This window comes from Polypterus senegalus, unplaced genomic scaffold (genome assembly GCF_016835505.1).
Source record: "Polypterus senegalus isolate Bchr_013 unplaced genomic scaffold, ASM1683550v1 scaffold_418, whole genome shotgun sequence".
NCBI lineage: Eukaryota > Metazoa > Chordata > Cladistia > Polypteriformes > Polypteridae > Polypterus > Polypterus senegalus.
The window spans coordinates 1-21,720 of NW_024385184.1; the positions used below are offsets into that span (position 1 = coordinate 1).

At 40.1% G+C, this 21,720-nt stretch overlaps 1 protein-coding gene across 1 annotated transcript; it reads left to right on the forward strand.

Annotated features, from left to right (window-relative positions):
• Window positions 1–9,034: 9,034 nt before the first annotated feature.
• Window positions 9,035–20,904, forward strand: LOC120522252 (delta-like protein C). The gene is made up of 9 exons (XM_039743313.1): window positions 9,035–9,400; window positions 9,517–9,756; window positions 9,859–9,916; window positions 10,081–10,338; window positions 12,357–12,718; window positions 16,777–16,993; window positions 17,120–17,801; window positions 17,937–18,051; window positions 20,535–20,904. Exons 1-9 carry the CDS (start codon window positions 9,350–9,352, stop codon window positions 20,538–20,540), a joined length of 1,989 nt encoding a protein of 662 aa, XP_039599247.1. The 5' UTR covers window positions 9,035–9,349; the 3' UTR covers window positions 20,541–20,904.
• The last annotated feature ends 816 nt before the right edge of the window (window positions 20,905–21,720 follow it).

Consider the following 21,720-nt stretch of genomic DNA (forward strand, 5'->3'; position numbering starts at 1 on the left):
ACAGAAATTCACTGAAAGCTTTCGCTACCGACTTTTTTTGTAATAGATTTTACTTTTTAGTGGTATTTGAATAAGCATGTTATGGACAGCTCGTTTACAGCGTCTATTATGTCTGATCATATTGCAAGCGTGTGGGGATTAATACACTAATTGAGTTGACCATTTTTAGACTTTCTCTATTATTCTTTGTTTTGTTTTTCCCATCATTTCGTGTTGGTCAAGGAAAGGCACCTTAAGTGATCCTTTCTTTGCGGAGGCCCTTCAAACGACGTTGGATTTTGCATTCAAAGATCACACGACGGTGCATCTAAATGAGGGTCGTATTAAGCAAACGTGTGAACAAAATGCCCCCGTAAAACAAAGTGAAAATATCACCGACATGTGAAAGCGTGTGAACAAACTGCATTCACTAAACAGAAGGTGAGAGTTAAAGTGAAAAAAGTCTGGCCATTTAACTTTTTTTTAAAAGTCTCACTCACTTGTGAAAGTGTGTAAATAAAATGACGTTTGGTCTCCTGCAGCTTTTTAACACCTTCACAGCAAATGAGCGGATTGACTGCCTTATGCCACCAAATGACACCTCCACAGACCCCCGGACGTTGAAAGTCCACCCCCCAAAAACTGGAATCGTGTCAATCTCTTTTGCTGCAATGCAAATTCTTTTACCGACATGTGCAGTTATGTCGAATCACTGGGGATTTGAATGGCGGATCGAGAGAATGGGGGTTAAATTTAAAAAAAAAGAAAAAAAAAGAAAAAACAATCATCTCGGCCTATAAATGCCCCAACAGATAGTTAATTATTAACCACAACGTGCACTTTAGACTGGCATGCCAACCAGCCGAGCTATTAATATTCAAACAGAAACGCCACCTTTTCACAAATCTATGCATATTATAAATTTACAATAGCTGTTTAAATGTCTAGAGTTTTGTGCAGTTTATGGGAAAGGGATTTCTGTAATTATTCCTTATATTGCATTCAATTTCACCCACAATTTCACATTTTAAAGCTTTACAATCTGGGAATAACACAGGTACGCCAGAAAATCAACAGTTTCTGCGTAACATTTTGTTCAATTAATGCCGACAACAACATTAAGGGCATCCGACAAATGTTTGACTCGGGTAAACAGATAAACAGCTCAAAGAAGGAAGAAGAAGAAGAAGAAAAAAAGATCATTAGCGGCACCTTTTTGACGCTGGCTCCATTAAAGCTGATTCTGACTACACTGTTAAAAATAATGGATCTTTAATGGCACTTTACAGAGATGTGTGGTTCTTTTTAGAACTTTTGCTTGAAAAAGAACCTTTTCATTTCTGGAAGGGCCCTTTGCATATGACATTTCATTTTTATGTGTCACATTAAGAGATCGCAGATTCAATGAATATGAAATCATGTGGAATATACAAATATTGGTTCGCTTTAATGGCATTTGACTGGGCTGTAAGCAGCTTTGCTTGAAATAAAAAAAAATCTGGCAAAGCTTCTTTGTTTTTAAAATTAGTTGTTCGGGTTTTGAAAAGATTCCATATATTTTGGTTCATAAAAGGATGAAGTTGCCATATTCATATATATATGGCAACTTCATCCTTTTATGAACCAAAAATGGTTCTCTTATGTCATGAGTGTGACGAACAACGCTGGCACCTTAAGTGTAAGTAAGCCTATCAGGCGAGTTACAACGAAAAATAATCAATGAATTATAGACACCTGAAAATAATATGTGGACACGAGTGCAACCAACTACTGTATTTTAAATAATAATAACCAAAGACGAAGTAGAACATGCAGCATACGACGTGTTATATGCCTTATGCATTAGTAAAATATTTTGATGTCATGGTTAAAGGAAGACAGTATTACCGTTTTATTTCAAAATACATTTTAACCTTTTTCTCCAGAACAGTTAAATTAAACAGATACGTGTAGAATTCATACTAAGTATCTTAACAAAATAAAAGTAAAATCAATGCACTGATTTCCGAATCCTCTGATCCTTGTTAAAAAGCCCTATTTTCAAACTTCGAAATGAAAAATAAGTATTGAATTGAAGCTAAAACTCCATTCAGAACCCCTAAGGGATTGTCATCCCGTCCAGGGCTGGATTGCCCCTACTGCTGGTCTCTCAGTTCAGGACGGAGCTCCGGCTTTCTACCCACTATTGTTTTATTTGCACCGGCGCACTGATCTGAAGTAAGATGATTCGTTCCGTGTTTATATGTTAACAAACGGATTTTGAACAATATAATGCATATAGATATATCAATAAGTGTTTAGTCTACCACATTATCGTAGTCAGCAAATTAAAACTCGACAACACATCCTATCTATCTATCTATCTATCTATCTATCTATCTATCTATCTATCTATCTATCTATCTATCTATCTATCTATCTATCTATCTATCTATCTCATACGAGGCGCCATTTTGTTATAGAAGCCTGACAAACTCACTAGTTACGTTCAGCAGCGACAAATGGCATATTTAGACACACGAGAGTCCGATTGTGGTTTTGCTACACACTTTCAATCTTAACCACGCAATGTGTGTCTCCTTCACTTGCGGTTTCTTCTTGACGTTACATACGTACACTTAGGTGATCTCTTATCTCCATTTGGATAGGATCCAGTGAGCACACAATAAAGTTTGGTAGTAAATAAGTACAGTGACATCACAGAATTGGCAAAGTATTTTCGTTTTCAGTTTTCAGATACTTTTAATAATTGTACTTTTTTTTACACTGACCTGCAGGTAAAGCAACGTTTTTCTTTTAACAGAAGTAAAATAATAAGAAAAGGAAAGAAGCTCAAATGAAATGAATTCAAATCCCAGTCATAATAACCCATTCCGATTTTGTTTCACCGTATATACAATACAATACAATACAGTTTATTTTTGTATAGCCCAAAATCACACAGGAAGTGCCGCAATGGGCTTTAACAGGCCCTGCCTTTTGACAGCCCCCCAGCCTTGACTCTCTGAGAAGACAAGGAAAAACTCCCAATAAAAACCTTGTAGGGAAAAATTGAAGAAACCTCGGGAAAGGCAGTTCAAAGAGAGACCCCTTTAGGTTGGGCGTGCAGTGGGTGTCAAAAGTAGGGGGTCAATACAATACAAAACACAGAACAGAACAATTCCTTAAGACAGCATAATAATAAAAATTTTAGAAGTACGGTTTAACAGTAGATGATATGACATAAATTAGGTTTATAGGTTTTATATGACCAAGACTTGCCTGTGTACATGAAACTCGTTAATGATAATATTTGAAATTCTCGCTTGATGAAAACAAAACCCATTATTCAAGACCAACACAAAGAAGAAATAGCTCACGGACTATAGTAATTCCTGTCATAATGGTTTCATTATTAATAAAGTGCGTTACAATTGTGAGGCATTTTCACAGTGGGCATCTTTCAGCGGACACTTGGACTTTTACACCTGGATCTAAAGTAAAAACGCATGCAAGTCCTGAGTACAATTAAAAATCAAGGTGCTAAGTGGTTCTTCAAAGTGATGCCAAATATATATATATATATATATATATATATATATATATATATATATATATATATATATATATATATATATATATATATATATATAAATATATATATATATATATGGGATATACAGGAACCATTTTGGTATAGCTAAAAAAACCAACAAGGCACAGAAAGTTTTTTTTTTTTCATTTCGATCTGTAACAGTTTCCACATATAAACCCGAGCACATGACAACAGATCTGTGAAATATCACACGAGTTCCTGATTTTCAAAGGACTCTCGCTGTACAGTAACACAGACTAAGTTCGGGTATTCCTGATCTGTTGCTATCATGCTATGCAGCCTATACATTTAAGATTTGTGTTTTATATTAGAAAACTTTTCACAGCCGGGCGCAGTGGTAGTGCTGCTGCATCGCAGTAAGGAGACCTGGGATCACGTCCCGGGTCCTCCCTGCGTGGAGTTTGCATGTTCTCCCCGTGTCTGCCTGGGTTTCCTACGGGTACGCCGGTTTCCTCCCACAGTCTAAAGACATGCAGGTTAGGTGCATTGACTATCCTAAATTGTCCCTAGTGTGTGTGTGTGTGCCCTGCGATGGGCTGGCGCCCGGGGTTTGTTCCTGCCTTGCGCCCTGTGTTGGCTGGGATTGGCTCCAGCAGACCCCCGTGACCCTGTAGTTAGGAATATAGCGGGTTGGATAATGGATGGATGGGCAATGACGGACTTTTCAAAGCCCAAAGATCCAATTTTAGATGCAAAGCACCCTTCACGGAATGAAAAGTCTCCACAAAGAAGCACAGAAGCCAGTAAAGTGCCATTGGAGAACCGTTATTTTGATATCCAACTAAACGCGACACTTTAACGTTCTGTTTCATTGGAGTCTGTGTAAGATTAATTAAAAAGCACATTAATTTTATTAAAAATCTTCCTTATTGTTTAAAATGTTAATTCCTCAGTTTTTATTTAAAGGGTTACTGACGCGTTTCATACAATAGTTCTAGAGACAGAACACACACGACAGATGTTTAGTTCGCGATTTCTTAAATCAAGGAAGTATACCAGTATGTATGTGATCAAGTGTCTGGATAACTCCATTAGTACCGAAATGGCTCATCCATCGATTTTTTCTAAGCATTTCGGAGTTTCGTGGGCTATTGGACTGTTCTTCCAACACTCTTTAAAATGATGCCTCTTTAATGGCACTTTATTGGGAAGTGTGAATCCCCGTCGAACTATTGCTTGACAAAGAACCATTTTGTTCTGGGAAGGGCTCTGTGCTTATGAATTTGGGTCTTTGGGCTTTGAAGAGGTTCTTAATGTGTGGACGAAACAAAAATCCTTGATGTATATATAGGCTAACTAGCAGGATAAGAAGACGTACGACGCAAGAGTCCTGTAACATCATGAACCAATTGATATTTCACAAAGCAGTTATTATCTGTTTCATGGTTAGTTTACTGGTCGAAATAAATAAAAATTCTTTCTAGCGCCTTCATGTGGACGGTTCCTTTGGGATCTAAAAATGCCATCGCTCTTTTATCAATTTTAGAGTGTAGCGTCGGCGATCATGGCGCCCCTCAAGTCCACACTTACTCAGAATAACTCAATTTAAACTAACGAATTTCACCACAATCTGCAACTGGGCAGCTATGATCGAGTTTCCTTTTTGTATCCTATATTTTTTATCTCATCAAAAAGTCCTCTTGTTTTCATAACGACCACATTTGTAGTCTGTTTCGGTTTTAATTAAATGAGGAGAGCGGCGACTCGCGTAATCTGTGATTAGAGTGGACGGCAAGCGTCGGTGTTTACAGAAGCACGCGGGGCGCGATGCTCGAGATAAAAGAGCGTAACACAAGCTGCGCACTTAACAGGTGTCACAAGGCAGAGATTCATAGATACAGACAGGTGGGAGATGTGCAGATCTGCCTCGCTGACACAAGAATGGTCCAGTGTGTAAGCATTCATGCATAAAACAATTAGGCTATCGCTGAAACAGCCTGAAAGCAGGGGCTGAGATTCAAAGATTGACAATACAGAATAACCAGAAAAGACGTAGCTTTTGTTAACGTATTTGTCTATTGAAGCAATTAAGACGGTGCAAAATAACATCTTTTGTTGGTAAAAAATACTAATACTTTTAGCCGATTTTGCATTGCTGATTTGAAGATAAGAGAGAGGAACAAATAAAAAGTTGAGAATCTGAACCTATTCCCAACTGGAGCGTAACCACTATGTACACAGCTTGCTAAGCACGTCTGCCTCGGAGGTTCAAGACACCATCCCTAGAAAAATGACATGGAACAGGAAGGACGGGGCGCGCGAGAGAGTTAATTGCTTGATCCGCTCCCAGGCAGCCAGGCGGACGGGCCGAGCGGCTGCACGCGGAGTGTGCGCAGGTCCTGGATGAGCAGCTGAGGCACGCGCTGCAGTCATTACAATGACAAAAGAAGCGGGGTGCAAACGCGGGCAACAGTTTGCAGATCCGACCTCCGCCCCCCTCCCCACGCACACATAGGCACAAACGAAATCCCTCAAACTATAGATTACAATCTCCAAAGGACATGTGGCAAGCAGGCGAAAACGCACGCGAGCTCTCCCTCCTCCTCTTTCTCGCTCTCTCTCTGTGCCGCGCACACACGCATAATCTTACTGTGACACATACGGTGTCTTAAAGCAGGGAAAACAAAATCATCGATTTTCTTTCGACCATTTATCAAATGGCACATGCCAGATCATTGTTTAGATTAAACAGAAAACTCGCTTAACCAGGTGGTGTGCTCCGTATAGACTATTGGGGAATATATTAAAATGATCATTACAGAGAGAATCGTAATGTTAGGGGGCGAAACACTTACTGATTATGATTTAAAAAAATAAGTTTTGTTTGCACTTTCTTTATTACTTATAAAAAGTATAGCTCTGTTAAAGGTAAAAAGCATCACCTAGTACTCTACATTTCTCCGCAGAAAGTGCTACCAAAGTCCTATGCTGTCAAACGCCGAAGTCCACTTGTAAAAAGTTCAAAGTTAGCTGCGCGCTGAAAGAAAGAAACAAAACTAGAAGGAAGCGGCTTGGCTGCGCTCTGGTTCAAAGTGTGAAAGTCCAGTATTGTTTAATTATGCATTTTTCAAGTATTAAGCCTACCCGCTAACGTACGTAAAGGTGTTTATAAAAGTTAAAACTTGCCTAATATTTTAGTGAAATCAATGCTGTGAGGAAGAATGCAACTACAGCCCGCGGGTTCCTCCAACTTGTCTCTTTATTGTAATGGGCATATGGCAGACACACTTCGCTTAGCAGAAGTTCGTCAGGCCTGAGGCCGACAGCACCTCTATTGAGAAATTCGAATAGAAATTCTAACCCCACCCCGATTGACAACAATAGCACAGATTTCGGTAGCCTGCCCGCCCGTCTGCCACTTATTAGATTACAAAGGACTCAGACAGGCGGGTATCCTCCAAGAATGGGGCAAAACTAGAAGAATACTGCAGTTTTTGGGGTATACAGACTTAGATAGATAGATAGATAGATAGATAGATAGATAGATAGATAGATAGATAGATAGATAGATTCTTATTATTTTCAACTGAGCTAGATTCTGAAAGTGTGCAGATCCCGTCAGGTTCTGCACACTTTACTGTGTTGTAGATTGCGTTTTAAATGGATAAATATGCCATTTCTGCCTGTCAGTCTTACGTATTATACCATTATAGGGAAGTGACAACACATTTATTAAAAGTTTAAAAACACAATCAAAATTGTGGGTTCCTTAGCTTTATTTCCGTTGCCGAACTTTTATCCGGCATCAAGCTTTGCGTCTGCATCACAATGTTGGCACACTCAAGACATACTTTTATTATCTTTGCGTCGGAACTCCACACTACTTCGCAGAAAAGTTGCGTCTGCTTTCAGGAGTAGATAGAAAGCGTATAATGATGAATCTTATTTATAAAAACCTGCTAAAAATCAGGCAAAGTATAATTTTGTGGATGGATGCATATATTGTCTATGGATAAATGTATTCAAATTTGAAAAGCAGATTAACAATAAATGTAAATCTATATGTCCGTCATCTTCAGTTTGTTTTATTATACCACAGAGGAGCTATATAAAGTCTGCCAGGGAAGCACAGAACTCCATTCTACCCCTCAACCCCAACACCCCCCCATCCCCCGAAAAGAAAGAAAGAAAATGACACGTCGCGTGGCTGGAGCGCTATCTGCATTGCATTGCAGTTCTAGCAGATGTTGTTGCATTAACCACGCCGTCTAAAATGCAATCTGAAGTTGGGATCAATTGTGGAGGGTGTTACTTGTACAGTTAAAGAACTAAAGGGGTGTGTTGGGGCGGGTTAGAAGAAATAAGGCAGGTGCTCCTAATTACCATACAGCTGTAAGCACGAGGCGTCCACAAAAGCAATTATTCCAAAATCTACCCCCTCAAAAAAAAAAAAAAAAAAAAAAGAAAGAAAGAAAGAAAAAAAAAGCGCTCCAACCTCTCCAACAAAAGAACCCCTTCTGATTGCCACAAAAGCTAGTCCCACCCGGAGCCTGCACGGTTTAACGACTCGCACGCGTCAGAACAATTACAATTTCTAAAAAGAATAAAGGAAAAAAAGGAGACTCGGATCCCCCGCGAGACGCGTGCGCGCTAAAACACTCGCGCGCGCACACACACACACACACAGAAACATAGAGACATCCCATAATTGCCTTTTTTAGAAAGTAGTCCACTTGATAACTGCGCTGTTAACTATTTAATCTGCTTTCTTATGCTTGTGCATTCAAGTTTAAATTACGGGGCTAAAGCTCTACAAATGCACGGCCAACTTTCATAATTATTAAAAAGAAAAAAAATAAAGAATGTAGTTACTTGATTTAAAAATGGCTTATCATTTTTTTTATTAATTCTTTTATTCATGTGTGTTTTGTCTCAGGCAGTCATATATATCTGTAAAGTGTTCATAAGGTTCAACTCTTCGCGGACATTGAAAAGTACCTTCGAGTTAAATTGATGTCACTGCTAATCATTTACTATTACGTAAAATACACCAGTAAATTCTTACAAGTTGTAAGGACCTACGTTTGATAATCAGTAGAATAAAATCTGCTCAATTAATCATTTGACAATATAGAATTCTACAGTAAGAGGCTCCCCGATAGCTGCTTTTGGGTGCAAGGTGCAGTATTACAGGCCTAAACGAATATGGATAAAAAGTTGCAAATGAAATGAAATAAAACCGAAAGAAAAAAAATCCCAGCAGTCCCGTAATGGAAGTCTCTAGGAAAGGAAAACATTTCTGTCAGCTCAACAAGTGACATCACGCATAAGCTCGCATCCACACTTCAATCCTCACCTTATTCAATTACTTAGATAAAATAAAAAATCAATTCCTCTAATCGAGGTAGCTCTCGGTGTAATCTCCATCCCCAGCCATCAAACACCCGGAGTCCCCCTCTCACCCACACCGCCCCCACCCCTGTCCACGCCATTTGGTCGCTGTTTGGCTTGGGGGCGGTTACAGGGGCTGGTGAATGGGCGGGGCTTAACAGATCTTTCAGTCTTATAAATTCGCTCAACTCCGTCTCTTTGGCATTAAACAACAGCATAAAGTCTTACGTAGGAAAAGCCTGGGGGGGTCACGCCAAGTTTGTTTTGCCACACTGAAGCTCCTGTAACTCCTGCTTCCTCGCCTTCCTATGTTAGGATTTTGTTTCCTCTGTGATCTTCAATTTGTTCTAACCAGGATATTCCTACCTTTTTGGGGAGCTTTTTTGGATAACCTTTTCCCGTCTGCTGCTGACGCTTAGTGGCGGACTAAGGAGACCCGAGAGGATGGCTTTAGGGTTATTATTATGTCTTCTGGCCTTGCAGTCGACCCACCTGGTAAGTATCTATTCCAGCCTTTTAAGCTCGGGAGTTGTTTTTGCGGTCCATCGCGCCAAGTTGTTTGCGCAGTGACCACAGTTCGTTTTTTTTTTTTTTTTCCTCACTTTCTCCAGGTGCACTCTTCGGGCGTTTTTGAGCTGAAGGTTCACTCCTTCACCAGCTCTCGGAGTAGTTGCAAAACTCCACGTGAGTGTCAGATCTTTTTCCGTGTATGTCTCAAACATGCTCAGGCGGTCATCTCTCCAGAGCCTCCTTGTACATACGGGACTGGCCACACGGAAATCTTGCCCACAGATCAGAGCGCTATCGCTGACGGTGCTTATATTCGGGTGCCCTTTCACTTCAAGTGGCCGGTAAGTGCGCAGAGCCTTACATCAGTTCTTGATGAAAACTAAACACGATTCGTGTCTGTACATATTTATTAAACTAAGCGTTTTTTTATGCACTCGCAACAGGGCGTTTTTTCTCTAATTATCGAAGCCTGGAATGCAGACTCCACTGAACAATCCACAGGTAAACTGCAATACTTTCTATTTTCCACTAGAGGGAGACGCTGGCTCTTTCTTTAGTTAAAGTAGTACACCATTTCGGATTAAATGTAGAGGGGGCAAATCCCTGAGCTGTAAACAAACAAAATGCATGCAGGAATTAAATACAATATGATTTATTTTTCACAGAAAATCCAAGTAACATGATCAGCCGTTTGGCCACCAAGAGAAGGCTGGCAGTCGGTGAAGACTGGTCCCAGGATGTGCACTTTGGCGAGCAGAGCGAGCTGCGCTACTCGTATCACGTCGTCTGCGACGAACACTACTACGGCGAGAGCTGCTCAGACTACTGCCGTCCTCGGGACGACACATTCGGACACTACACGTGTGATGAAGTGGGAATCCGAAACTGCTTGTACGGCTGGAAAGGAGACTACTGCTCAGAACGTAAGGATCATTGTACTGTGTGTCACATATTAAGTACTTGTTTCTTACTAGAGATGGTCCAAAAGCAACGGTCATTGTACATACCATCACTTGAAAATCGAGTGTTGCAATATGTCGTGAAGTAATGCCTTTATCATTTTCAATTGCTTTTCTATTCATAACTTTTAGTTCCCAATGTGGTGTTCTCTTTTTGACTTGTTTAGTGTATGCTGAAAATGCAAAACAGCAGATGATTTTTCATAGTATATTTTAGAGAACAAACTCTGTAGTACATATTTATGCAGACAATTAAAAAGGCCAACCTGTACATTACTTACATATTGTTGTAAGAATGCAAATGATAATACACTGCTAATATGTCATACTTTTTGACAATCATGCCATGGTGGCCTGAGAAAGCCGCTATTTAATTAAGATGTATCATTATGATTCTTTTTACTAAACAATTTCCCAAAGATCAACTATATGTTTATATTGAGAGTTAATATGTATTCTGTTTAGCCAATCGGTCTTCAACTGGTGCCAAGATCGTGCATATCTTTGGAAAGTTTTATGCCATTCAATCATTTGCCCCTTTATTGTTTCAAATGCAGCATCTGACAGTGGGATTAGTTTCTCTTTACCATGTTATTTCACGTGCCATCTTAAGTTTTTCTTTTTTGTCATGTATTGTTGTTCGAGAATATGAAAATGTAAAAATATAATTTGAAAAATTACAAAAATACAAATTATATAGCGTCTTAAGCACGAGCAAGGCGCTATATGAATACAATTTTTATTAATGTTACACTACGAAATGTTCAAGTGTGGGGAAAGTGAATGAACCCCTCAAAAGACACACAACACAGTTTTGGTTTAGCATTGCCTGTAGTGTAAACCTTAGCGAACTGATAATAGCCTAAATGGTTAAAAGTATGAATTGATGAAGAAAGCTGGCGACAAATCTAATCTCATTTTTCTTAACCGCTTTTCTTAATGAGTGTTGCCGTTACGTCATACACGTGATACTTAATATGTGATTTATGATTCCTGATGTTTGTATGTATACACCCATTCATAGATATCCTCTATAGTGGTTAAGGCTTTGGACTTGAATCCCCGAGGGTGTGGGTTCATATCCCATTGCTGACAATGTGTGACCATGAAGAAGTCTCTTCACCTGCCTGCGCTCCTATTGGGGAAAAAAAAAAAAAACAAAAGAAACGAAACCAGTTGTATCTCAAATTTTCAAAATCTTTGTCACGGGACAAAAACAAACCTCGAGCCTCTTGTTGTACAAATGTTTTTATAGGGAATTAACCTGAGAATCGCACGTTCACTTGCGGACGCACACTTTTTTTTTTTTCTTTACTTATTTCGAGTTTCAGCACCCGTCTCAGCACAGCGCGGCTCCAAAAAAACAGTACGCGCCTGCCCTCGTCTCAAGTGAGTTAATAATCTCGGCATTATTCTCGCGGCAGCCCTGCCAAAAAAAACTGCAATCGTTTAAACAGGTTTATTTGTCCTGCAAAAAATGGGCTTAAGATGCCCATTGTGGCCAGCTTTGCAGCCACGCGTTCGGAGCAGCGACGGAGGAGTTGAGGGGTGTCAGGCGTTGCTTAGTGATCAGTAATCTCCTTCACTCGTGCTTCTCTTTTTGGAGATTTTAGGTTTGTTGTTAAAAAAAAGAGGGGGATGGAGCTGAAAAAAAAAGGGTCAAACCACCCCCGCCAAACTTCGATTTGCGCCCAGGGAGACGGCGCTCTTTTGTTCGAGTCGACAAAGGGTTCAAGGAGCGTGGTTTAACAGAGACACGCGTTGGGGTTTAATGTGTGCTCCCTTGCGTGAAAGGGACGGCATGTGTTCCTATTGTATGCACGCCAGCTGCCTGGTTTAGTACTTAACAACAACTTGATGTGTTACGAGTGAGCGAGGGAGGGGAGGCTGGACAAGTATTCTAATTTTTTTTTTCTTTTCTTTCTTTCTTCTTCTTTTTTTTTTTCTCCCCCCCTTTCATTATGTTATGGTATTATCACCAGCCATCTGCCTGCCGGGTTGCAGCGAGAACCACGGTTACTGCGAGCGCCCTGGAGAGTGCAAGTGTCGGATTGGGTGGCAGGGACGCCTGTGCGACGAGTGTGTGCGCTACCCCGGCTGTCTGCACGGCACCTGCAGCAAGCCCTGGGAGTGCAACTGCCAGGAGGGTTGGGGCGGACTCTTCTGCAACCAGGACCTGAACTACTGCACCAACCATAAGCCCTGCTTAAATGGGGCCACCTGCACCAACACCGGACAGGGGAGCTATACGTGCGCCTGCCGGCCAGGCTACAGCGGCACCAACTGCGAGCTGGAGACCAACGAGTGCGACAGCAACCCCTGCAAGAACGGCGGCAGCTGCAACGTGAGTGTTCCGTCCGCTTCTCTCCGCAGCGACACACGCATGCGCAGACATACACAGACGTACACACATCTGATCTGAGAATCGAAAAGAATCGAGGGGAGCTTACTAACTACATCTCCAAATCACATACAAAAACGCACACGTTAGATCTTTTAAGTATTCATTTTGAGTATATATTTGAGATAACGTATACTATTTCTGTATACATACATTTTGAGTTAGCATGCATATTCATATAGTATTCATTATAAAGCTTACACATATACTGTATATGAAGGAATTTGTTTACTTCTACAAGTTTCTCAGATACCAATATTGATTGGCTTATTAAACATCCATAACAAATATGGACAAATGCAAACTTTTATTTAACAACAGAGTCTGACTTTTAAAGCAGAGCTCTGAAAATTGTTTCAGCTGCCCGATTGTGTTGAGAATGCAGTGTATTACCAAACTAGTCCATTCTACCTTCCACTTTGACACTTTTACGATTTTACACAACAAACAGACTGCACTCTGCATGTCTAAATAACCCTGTCGATTATTACTTAATTATGCTTAGATTAGACTAACTTTTAACAGGCCTGATTTTTAAAAGCTTTCTCCTCCTGCCCTACATATCATAAGCAGCTTATACTGAGAAGTATAAGAAACAGGAACTTGGGATAAAGATAATACATTTATAAAAATGTTCAGCCTTCCTAGATTATCATGTACAGGGCAGGGTTAAATATAACCCTTCTTCTTTAAGGCTGACACATTTATTACTAGAACATAAATCAGTGTCTCAAACATGCATCATTGCTTTCCTGTATACTGTAATATCTTAATATGTATATATTATAGTATATTTTTTTGTGTGGGTGTATATACACTTTCATGTAACTCATTTTCATTTTACATCAATTCATATTTGCTTTCCTTTTTCTCATCTATTCCTCAACTCTGCCATCTTTTGAAAATCAGGCTCAAAGTGCATGGGTTGCTTGCATATATGCATCAAGTGATATGCCAATAGATGTAAAGTTAAATACAACTAAACAACAACAAAAATGGAATGCCTTTTAGAAAGAGAAGCCATATTTCTTGTATCAAATGACTGTTTTAGCATGTTGCCTGTTCAACTCTGACAATTTACAGCCAGGTTTCAAGCTGACTTTTGCTGGCCCTGCAAAGGTAGCTGTGAAAGGTTGATAGATGATCATCTGGAAGTCCAGGTAGGGCAAGATGATGCAATGATGGAGTCGGGGGTAGCGGGTGTATGGGTCTTGAAGGTGGGGGTCGGGACACATGGCCCTGCTTTTTTGCAGTCATTTCAGATCTTTTTAGTAGCATTCACTTTATTTCATTAAGATCAATTTAAGTAAAGCAGGGTGATACTGGAATGGCTTGCAGGTTTTATAAAATATCCAATCTGACCCCAGTTAATAATAGAGAATAGCATGCAATGCCTTTCATATGTGCCTGTGTTGTTCTGTGAGAAACATGGTGGTATGGTGGGTAGAGTTGTTAACAGCCTCAGATCACAGCCCTGTCACTGACTGTGTGCTCCGGTTCTCCGTCAATCCTAAGGAAGTGCTACTAAGTTCACTGATGGGAGTAAAATAAAGATTCACTGATTGGTGGTGCTTTGAAAGAAGTATTTATCAATCCATCTGTCCATCTTTGTAACCCACTCATCTAGGGCAGGGTTACGGTAGAGCTGGTGTTTCCCAGCAATCATCGGGTGTAAGGCAGGAACAAACCCTGGACGGGGCACCAGTTAGTAAATATTTCTTTGTGTAGCACTCAAAGATGATCGGTGATCCATTTTTAAGTAAGATAAATGTAAAAGCAACACAGGCTCAGTAGCTCTTAGTGCACAACACCAGTGCTTGAAACCATGCTGAAGGGATCAGCTATGTGGGCGCAACATTATGTACCAAACAAATTCCTAATGACATTTGTAATACTTAGAGGTGACACAGCCTTTACCTGTATATTCACACATGGGGTTCAGCTGGTGACTTTTATTTTCCATATTGTCGTGTCGTTTGTCTCCACGTTTGTTGGTAGCCTGTAAGAAGAGGCCCACAGAAAGCTTCAAAAGGACTTTTCTTATGTGAGGTATAGCCAAGACCTGCAGTCTTCTGCACTTGATTAGGACCTGAATTGCTGGGAATTCTCCAGTTATCCATTGCACAGTCATGGGGAGCCTAAGCCTAATCACGCAGAACTGGGCAACGAGGCAGTAACCAAATCTGGATAGAGATGAGGGTACACACTCCCTCTCAGTATAAACGTGCCTTTTTGGAGAGTGGGACAAACCTGGAGAACTCGGAGGAAACCCCTGTGGACGCCAGGAGAACTTGCAGACTTCAGACTCAGACAGTGACAGGTTTGGGAATGGAACCAAGCTCCTTGAAATACTGGGGGACTACCCACCATGCCACCTTATTATTAACAGCAAAATTAGTGTTGTGATTTGATTTGTCTGTTTTTGCTGGCCATCAAGATTCTTGGGTTTTTAATTTTTAGTGTATGTTGACTATTCTCTGGAGTTCAATTTAAATTGTTTGTTAGCTAATCTAAATTGTTGATCTACCAGGTCCAACCAAATGACACTATTGATGATAACGTTATTAAGAAAGCCGTGCTAAAATATTCAGGTTTTTCCATAACTTTAATACCATTTTGTTAAAAAAAAAAAATCATGGTTTAGTTGCCATCCCATGTCCACAATGGACTGTACTAAAAGCACCATATGTCCGTAATCAAACATGGGGACAACCCTCTTGAGTTTTGTTTCACACTTGCAGGCAAACTTTCCACCAGAAGCAGAGTTATAACATTAAAACAGATTATTTAAAGAAGAGCTTATTTACATTGGGAAATCGATGATTTGATTAGCTTTGGAAAATACAGCTGTCAGGATGGCTGCAGAATCCCATTTGTTCTCCTTGACTCAAAAGATCTGGCAGTTTGTTGAAACATTTTAGAAAGATGCAAAGAAAACAAATCACCTTCTGTGCCAGATCAGTGTACATTGGTAGACGTGGCTTATGTGCGCCATGTTAAAAGGCACAAAACACACAATTATGCTTAGAGGCTATGTGTATTGAATACAAGGGAATGGCCCTGCATGGAGCTACGTTTTAAGTTAAAAAGAGAAGAAAATGGCTTGAGAGGGGGAAATGTGAGCCATCCAAGTAGTGCCTAAGTACATATTGAGCCAGGAGGTTCATTTGATGAAGTAGAAGGGTTAGCGTTTGTCAGAAAAGGTTTTGGGTTCTTCTGTGTGCTTCCTTAGTTATTAGAGCCTCTATTTAGAGAATATCCATCCATCCATCCATCCATCTGTAATGTCATTTATTGTCTTAACTCATTTTCTCACTGATGTGGCACTCCGAATGTGACTCCGACATGCTGGTACTTTCTCATACTGTTACTTTAAGCAACTATTATATTCATATATATGTGGATGAATAATTTGTGTTTTGGAGGTCATTAAATGTCGGAGAGCATTGCTCTTCCAGTCCCATTCACATTCTTCTGTAAGGAGGCTTATCAACATTGCTCCCTTTGGAGGTTATCTGATTTTTAAGCAAAGCCCCTCTTTCCTTTTCCACCCTCTTAAAATGAAGACCATTTTCTGCCGCTGCAGAGTTGAGACATATCCACTGGGATCTGATGGCTATCTAGTTTGCCAGTGGCATAGGGCTAAACATTCCAATTCTTTCCTCGCTGATTTTTTTTTTTTTTTCCATCACAATGTTTGCCAGTTGTATGTACTGTGGTGGCATCACTTCCCACTAAGCCAGCAATATGCAATGGCACCTTCTTTCTCTCTGTACAGCTTATGGTGTTGATGAAAATATTTACAATTTTGTACTTTACTTAACATAATGAAAAATATTCATGTTATTCCAACATAAGTTTTAGGGAGATATTGTAAAATGTTTAAAAAAGAATTCTTAGTAGAGAGTCTAATTTACAAGAGTAAGCCTGTTTTTCAGTGGTTGCCCACAGCCCAGCTCTAGTGGGTAATTTCTGTCCTTTTTCTTCTGTCTGTTAATCAGGATCTTGAAAATGACTACACGTGCTCCTGTCCGCAAGGCTTTTATGGTAAGAACTGTGAGATCAGTGCCATGACTTGTGCGGATGGGCCTTGCTTCAATGGTGGCACGTGTGTGGAGAAGCCCACCGGTGGCTACTCCTGTCAGTGTCCGACTAACTACATGGGCTCCAACTGTGAAAAGAAAATCGACCGTTGCAGCAACAACCCCTGTGCTAATGGTAAGTCTTTGTTTGTTTGTTTGTTTGTTTCTTTCTTTCTTTCTTTCTTTGTTTCTTTCTTTCTTTCTTTCTTTCTCTTTCTACCAGCAATCACCTATGAGCCAATTTTGTCTTTTTTTTTTTTAGGGGGGAGCTGTTTGGATCTTGGCCGCAGCATGCTATGCCGATGTCGGCCTGGTTTTGCTGGCCCCCGTTGTGAGATCAATGTGGATGACTGTGCCCGTAGTCCCTGCCGAAACGGCGGCACCTGTGTAGATGGCATCAATGATTATACCTGTACTTGTACCCTGGGCTACACTGGCAAGGACTGTGCTGTCCGGTCAGATGCCTGCAGCTTTTTCCCTTGCAAGAATGGTGGCACATGCTTTACCCACTTCACAGGTCCTGTCTGCCAATGTCCGCCCGGTTTCATGGGGCCCAGCTGCGAGTTCAGCCTGAAGCCTACAAACGTCCCAGAGCAAGCCAAGGAGCAATTCCCAGTTGCTCTGGCTGTCTCTTTTGTCCTTGGAATTATAACCTTGGCTCTTGTGGTTTGTGCGGCCACCATTGTGCTCCGGCAGATGCGACAGAACCAGAAAGGCTTGGGGCCTGCTGTCCGAAATGACCTGGAAACCATCAACAATCTCTCCCAGTTTCAAAGAGAGAAGGAGGCTTTCATCATCCCAGGAGGAGCGGGCCACTGTAAAGTCACCAACAAGGATGCCCAACTGAGTTCTGAAGGCCTCTCTGATAAGGCAGGGTACAAGCAGAGATTGATGGATTACAACTACGCAGAGGAAGAAGCTGTGAGCAAAAACAAGTTTGACCAGTAAGTGCCAAGTTCTCGCTGTGTAATAGCTATCATTTTTTGTAAATGGAAAGTGAAATCTAAACTCTAAAATGTTTCTTTGTTATTTTTGTTTCCTTCTTGATTTCTTTACCAACCTGCACCCTCCATTTCTAGTAAACGGACTGAGCAGATCATATCAGTGTCTTCACTCACCTTTCAAAAAGAATCCCTTCACCACCCAGTTTACATTATTCCAGAACAAATTGAACAGTGCGTGTTTGCCACAGAGGTAAGATGCTTGTTTTTTTTTCTAGTAACTTGCTGTCCACCAGACCCATAAATGTTGATGAGTGATCCTGAAAAGCTTCCTTTCCAAAATCTCTACATAAAGAATTGGGATGATAGTTTCTTCTTGAGCCTAACCATTGTGATCTAATAATAAAAGCTGGCCTTGAATGTAAGCGATCTGAACGATGGCGCCTTTCATGGCAGCTTTAAGCTGGCCTGACATGAACAGTATGGCTGTGTTGTGTGAGTGTGCCAAGCACTGGATTGGCATCCTTGATTCCTCCTTTGCTGGATGTTGTAGACTGTAGGCTCCTGTAATTCTGAACTCAATAAAATCAATGGATTGGTGGATATCTCGACGTATGCATACGTGAATAAATGTCTGAGTGTGTCAATACGTCAGCCCAGTGGTTCCACTTTGTATTCATCTTGTGCAGTTTTGCATGTTTGTTTAGGAAAAGGGAAGCTTTTAAGAAAGCAACCCCCCTCCCAATCTTTAGCAAATCATTCCCTACAATAACATCCTGTCGTACATTTTTTTTTTTTCCAAGTTTACATAATTCTCACATCCTTTAAGGTGGCCTTTCTTGTAGTCTTGTGACTAGGCATAGTTTCTAGTAATAGGTCAGTCCTCCAGACCTCTCCTCCTCCTCCTCCTTCTTCTTCTTCTTCTTTTTCTTCTTCTTCTAAGCTTTTCCCATTTTCATATGGGGTCACTGTATTTGACCAGTCTCCTCCAGTCTCAGCTGTTGTACACTTCCTTGCCTGACACCCCTTTCTCCTTTAGATCCCCCTTCATGCAGGCCCTCCACTTTTTCTTTAGTTGTCCTCTTCTCCTCTATCCCAACACCTCCATATCCGTGATTCCTCTTCCCACTCTCTCCTCATGACTTGCCTGTACCTCTTTAAACTTCTTTCCTGTATTTTCCTTTTGAAATTTCCTCCACTTTACCTTATGCCTCTGGTTTTCTTTCATTCCTGATCTTATCAAGCTTTGTCGTTCCACACGCCACTCTCAGCATCCTCATTTCTGTAGCATCCAGTTTCCTGTCATGTACCTTTTTTAGCTGCTCAGGTTTTTGATCTATGCAGCAATGGTGGTGGTGACTCCTGTTTTATACCCTTTACTCTTCATCCTTTCACTAATTCTTCAGTCACATCATACTCCAATACCCTATAAGAGTTATAGGTGAGAATTAAAAATGAAGTCATTTTGGTTTTGTGCAGTGATTAATGCCACTGCTGGCTCATACCTTGAGGTTCAGATCCCATGAACAATCACTGCCTGTGTGGAATCTGTCCATACTCCCCAAGTTTGTGAGGGACGTTTCTTTAATTAGTCTGGTTTTCAACCTAAAGAAGTGCATTTTAGCTTAACTGGTTAGTCTAAACTGCCAGCATGTGAGCGGTAGTAGTTCTAGTAGTAGTAGTTTCAATGTCACATGGGCAGAGTCCTTTCTTGCACGTTCAATCAACATGTAATGTGTTGCCAATCTCCGGCACTAGGAAAATCAAGAACATATTAAAATACACAACTGCATTCTATTGAATAGAAAACCCAAACCAGCTTACCTGATGCACTCCTTACCCAGGTCCATTCTGCTTGTGCAGTTGTGTGCCTACTTCCTGAAATCCTGTAGAAAAAAATCTGGTTACCTTTAGAAACTAAACCAGTCCAATACACACGCTTAAAATGAAAGGTGCTAAAGTGGTTCTTCAAAGTGATGCTAAGGGAAAACCATTTTTAGTTCCCACAAGAAAAATCTATATGAAGATTTCAGAAAGAACCTTTAATTAGGTGCGTAACAGGCTCCGTAAATCGGCACAAGAAGATGACAGCAGATTTGCCAAATACCAGTGGGTTCCTGATTGATGGTGCATTCAGTAACAAGTTCTGGTTGTCTTGATCTATCATTATTCTACTATACCTTAAAGATTTCTGCTTTGTCCACATGTTAGGAACCATTCCAAAGCCCAAAGAAAGAATATCTTATGCAAGGAACCTTCATAGAATGAAATGGTTCTTTGTCATGCAATGATTCTACTTGGAGCAATGCAACCCACTAAATAAAGTGCCATTAAAGAGCCCAAGTTCTGATGTGTGCAGGATACTCTTAGTGCTACCATGTCAGGTCATTTTCTTATCTTTACAAATGTGTGTGTGTATGTGTGTGTGTGTGCGAGTCGGGCCTGTGATGGGCTGCTGCCCCATCCTGCTCCAGCTTCTGTACCGTTTTTGTCTTAGAGCACAGTTTGTTACCTCAGACGTCTTTTATCCCACCACCCTTTCAATCATTTTGTGTTCGTTCTTTTAGGTAAAAGTGCCAGCAAAGTGAATGAGTTATAATGTTATGTATGTAGTTATAAATGCTATAAATGTTATTCCTTAACTCACATATTTTGCCCTTAAAAGGCAGACATTTTTCTTTTGATTTCTAAATTCTAGACTAGCATCTTAATTCTTTCTACTTATTATCCATTCAGGTATAAAAAAACTGACCTTCCTCACAAGTTGAAGAGAATTTTTTTTTTTTCATAAAGAAAAATGTTTACATTTTTTCATCAAAGGACAATGATTTTTTTTTTTTTTTAAATCTATTTAATATTTATTCATGCTGCTCATTTTTGAACAAAATATTTTTAAAGGAAAAGACTCCCTATTTCTTTTTGGTTTGCTTAAGAACGACAGCTGAGATGATGTCGGGAATGAAGTAGGCCGAAATCCTATTTGCACTTCTTTTTGATATATTTTTATCATCATTATTTTTGTAACTAATGATCTACGAATGAATGACAACCAAGGATTTTTTTTTTTAGTATTTTTCTTTTTATTTCATTCTTGAAAAGGCTGGACCTTTTTTTTTTTTTTTTTTTATTTTGTGAAAGCTTTTATTTTTTTGGTGCCACATGCTTAAGATTTTCTTAACCTGCATTACGTCCAAAGTAGTGACAGATTTTGTTTTATTTTTTTCTTCACTACATTCCTCAGGAAATGAGATGGGTTAAAATGTGTAAGTGCCTGTTTTGATTTTTTTGTATTTGTATGCATTCTGAAAAAAAGAGGTACTTTATTTTAACACAATGAAAGGTAGTTTTGTACAAATGCAGAAGAGGTTTTAATGTTAATTGTGTGTTAAGTGAATGTATGTGTGTGTGAGAATGATGTGAGTGTGTACAGAAAAAAAAAAACAAAACGGAATAGGGTAAAACAAAGGTGATTGCATTTATTTTTCTAAGTCATGTCAAACAAGCAAAGATGTAGCCCATCTGGGCTGCAATGGAGGTAACAGGTCTCTGCTTGCTACTATAGTGTGCCTTCATAGGGGACTGAAAAGAGAGAAAGTGTGTGTGTGTGTGTGTAATGTCTTCAGGGGTGTACTCCATCCATACTGGAAAGTGAACCACAAACCTGATAAGCAAACCTGCAGTTGCACCCACCAAGCATGTTTAAATAAGCTAGACACTCATTTATTAAACGTGCAAGCAAATACATGTTAAGAGTAAGAGTCTGAAACAGAGTGTACTGCGTATGTGTGTGTGTTTACATGGTCGTGGATTATTATATCCTGTGGACGTTGTGTATACGCATACATAGGCGCACATACAGTACGTCGAATACACATGCATACTTACTGGAACTGTAACAGAAAAAGGACAGCCATAGTTACCT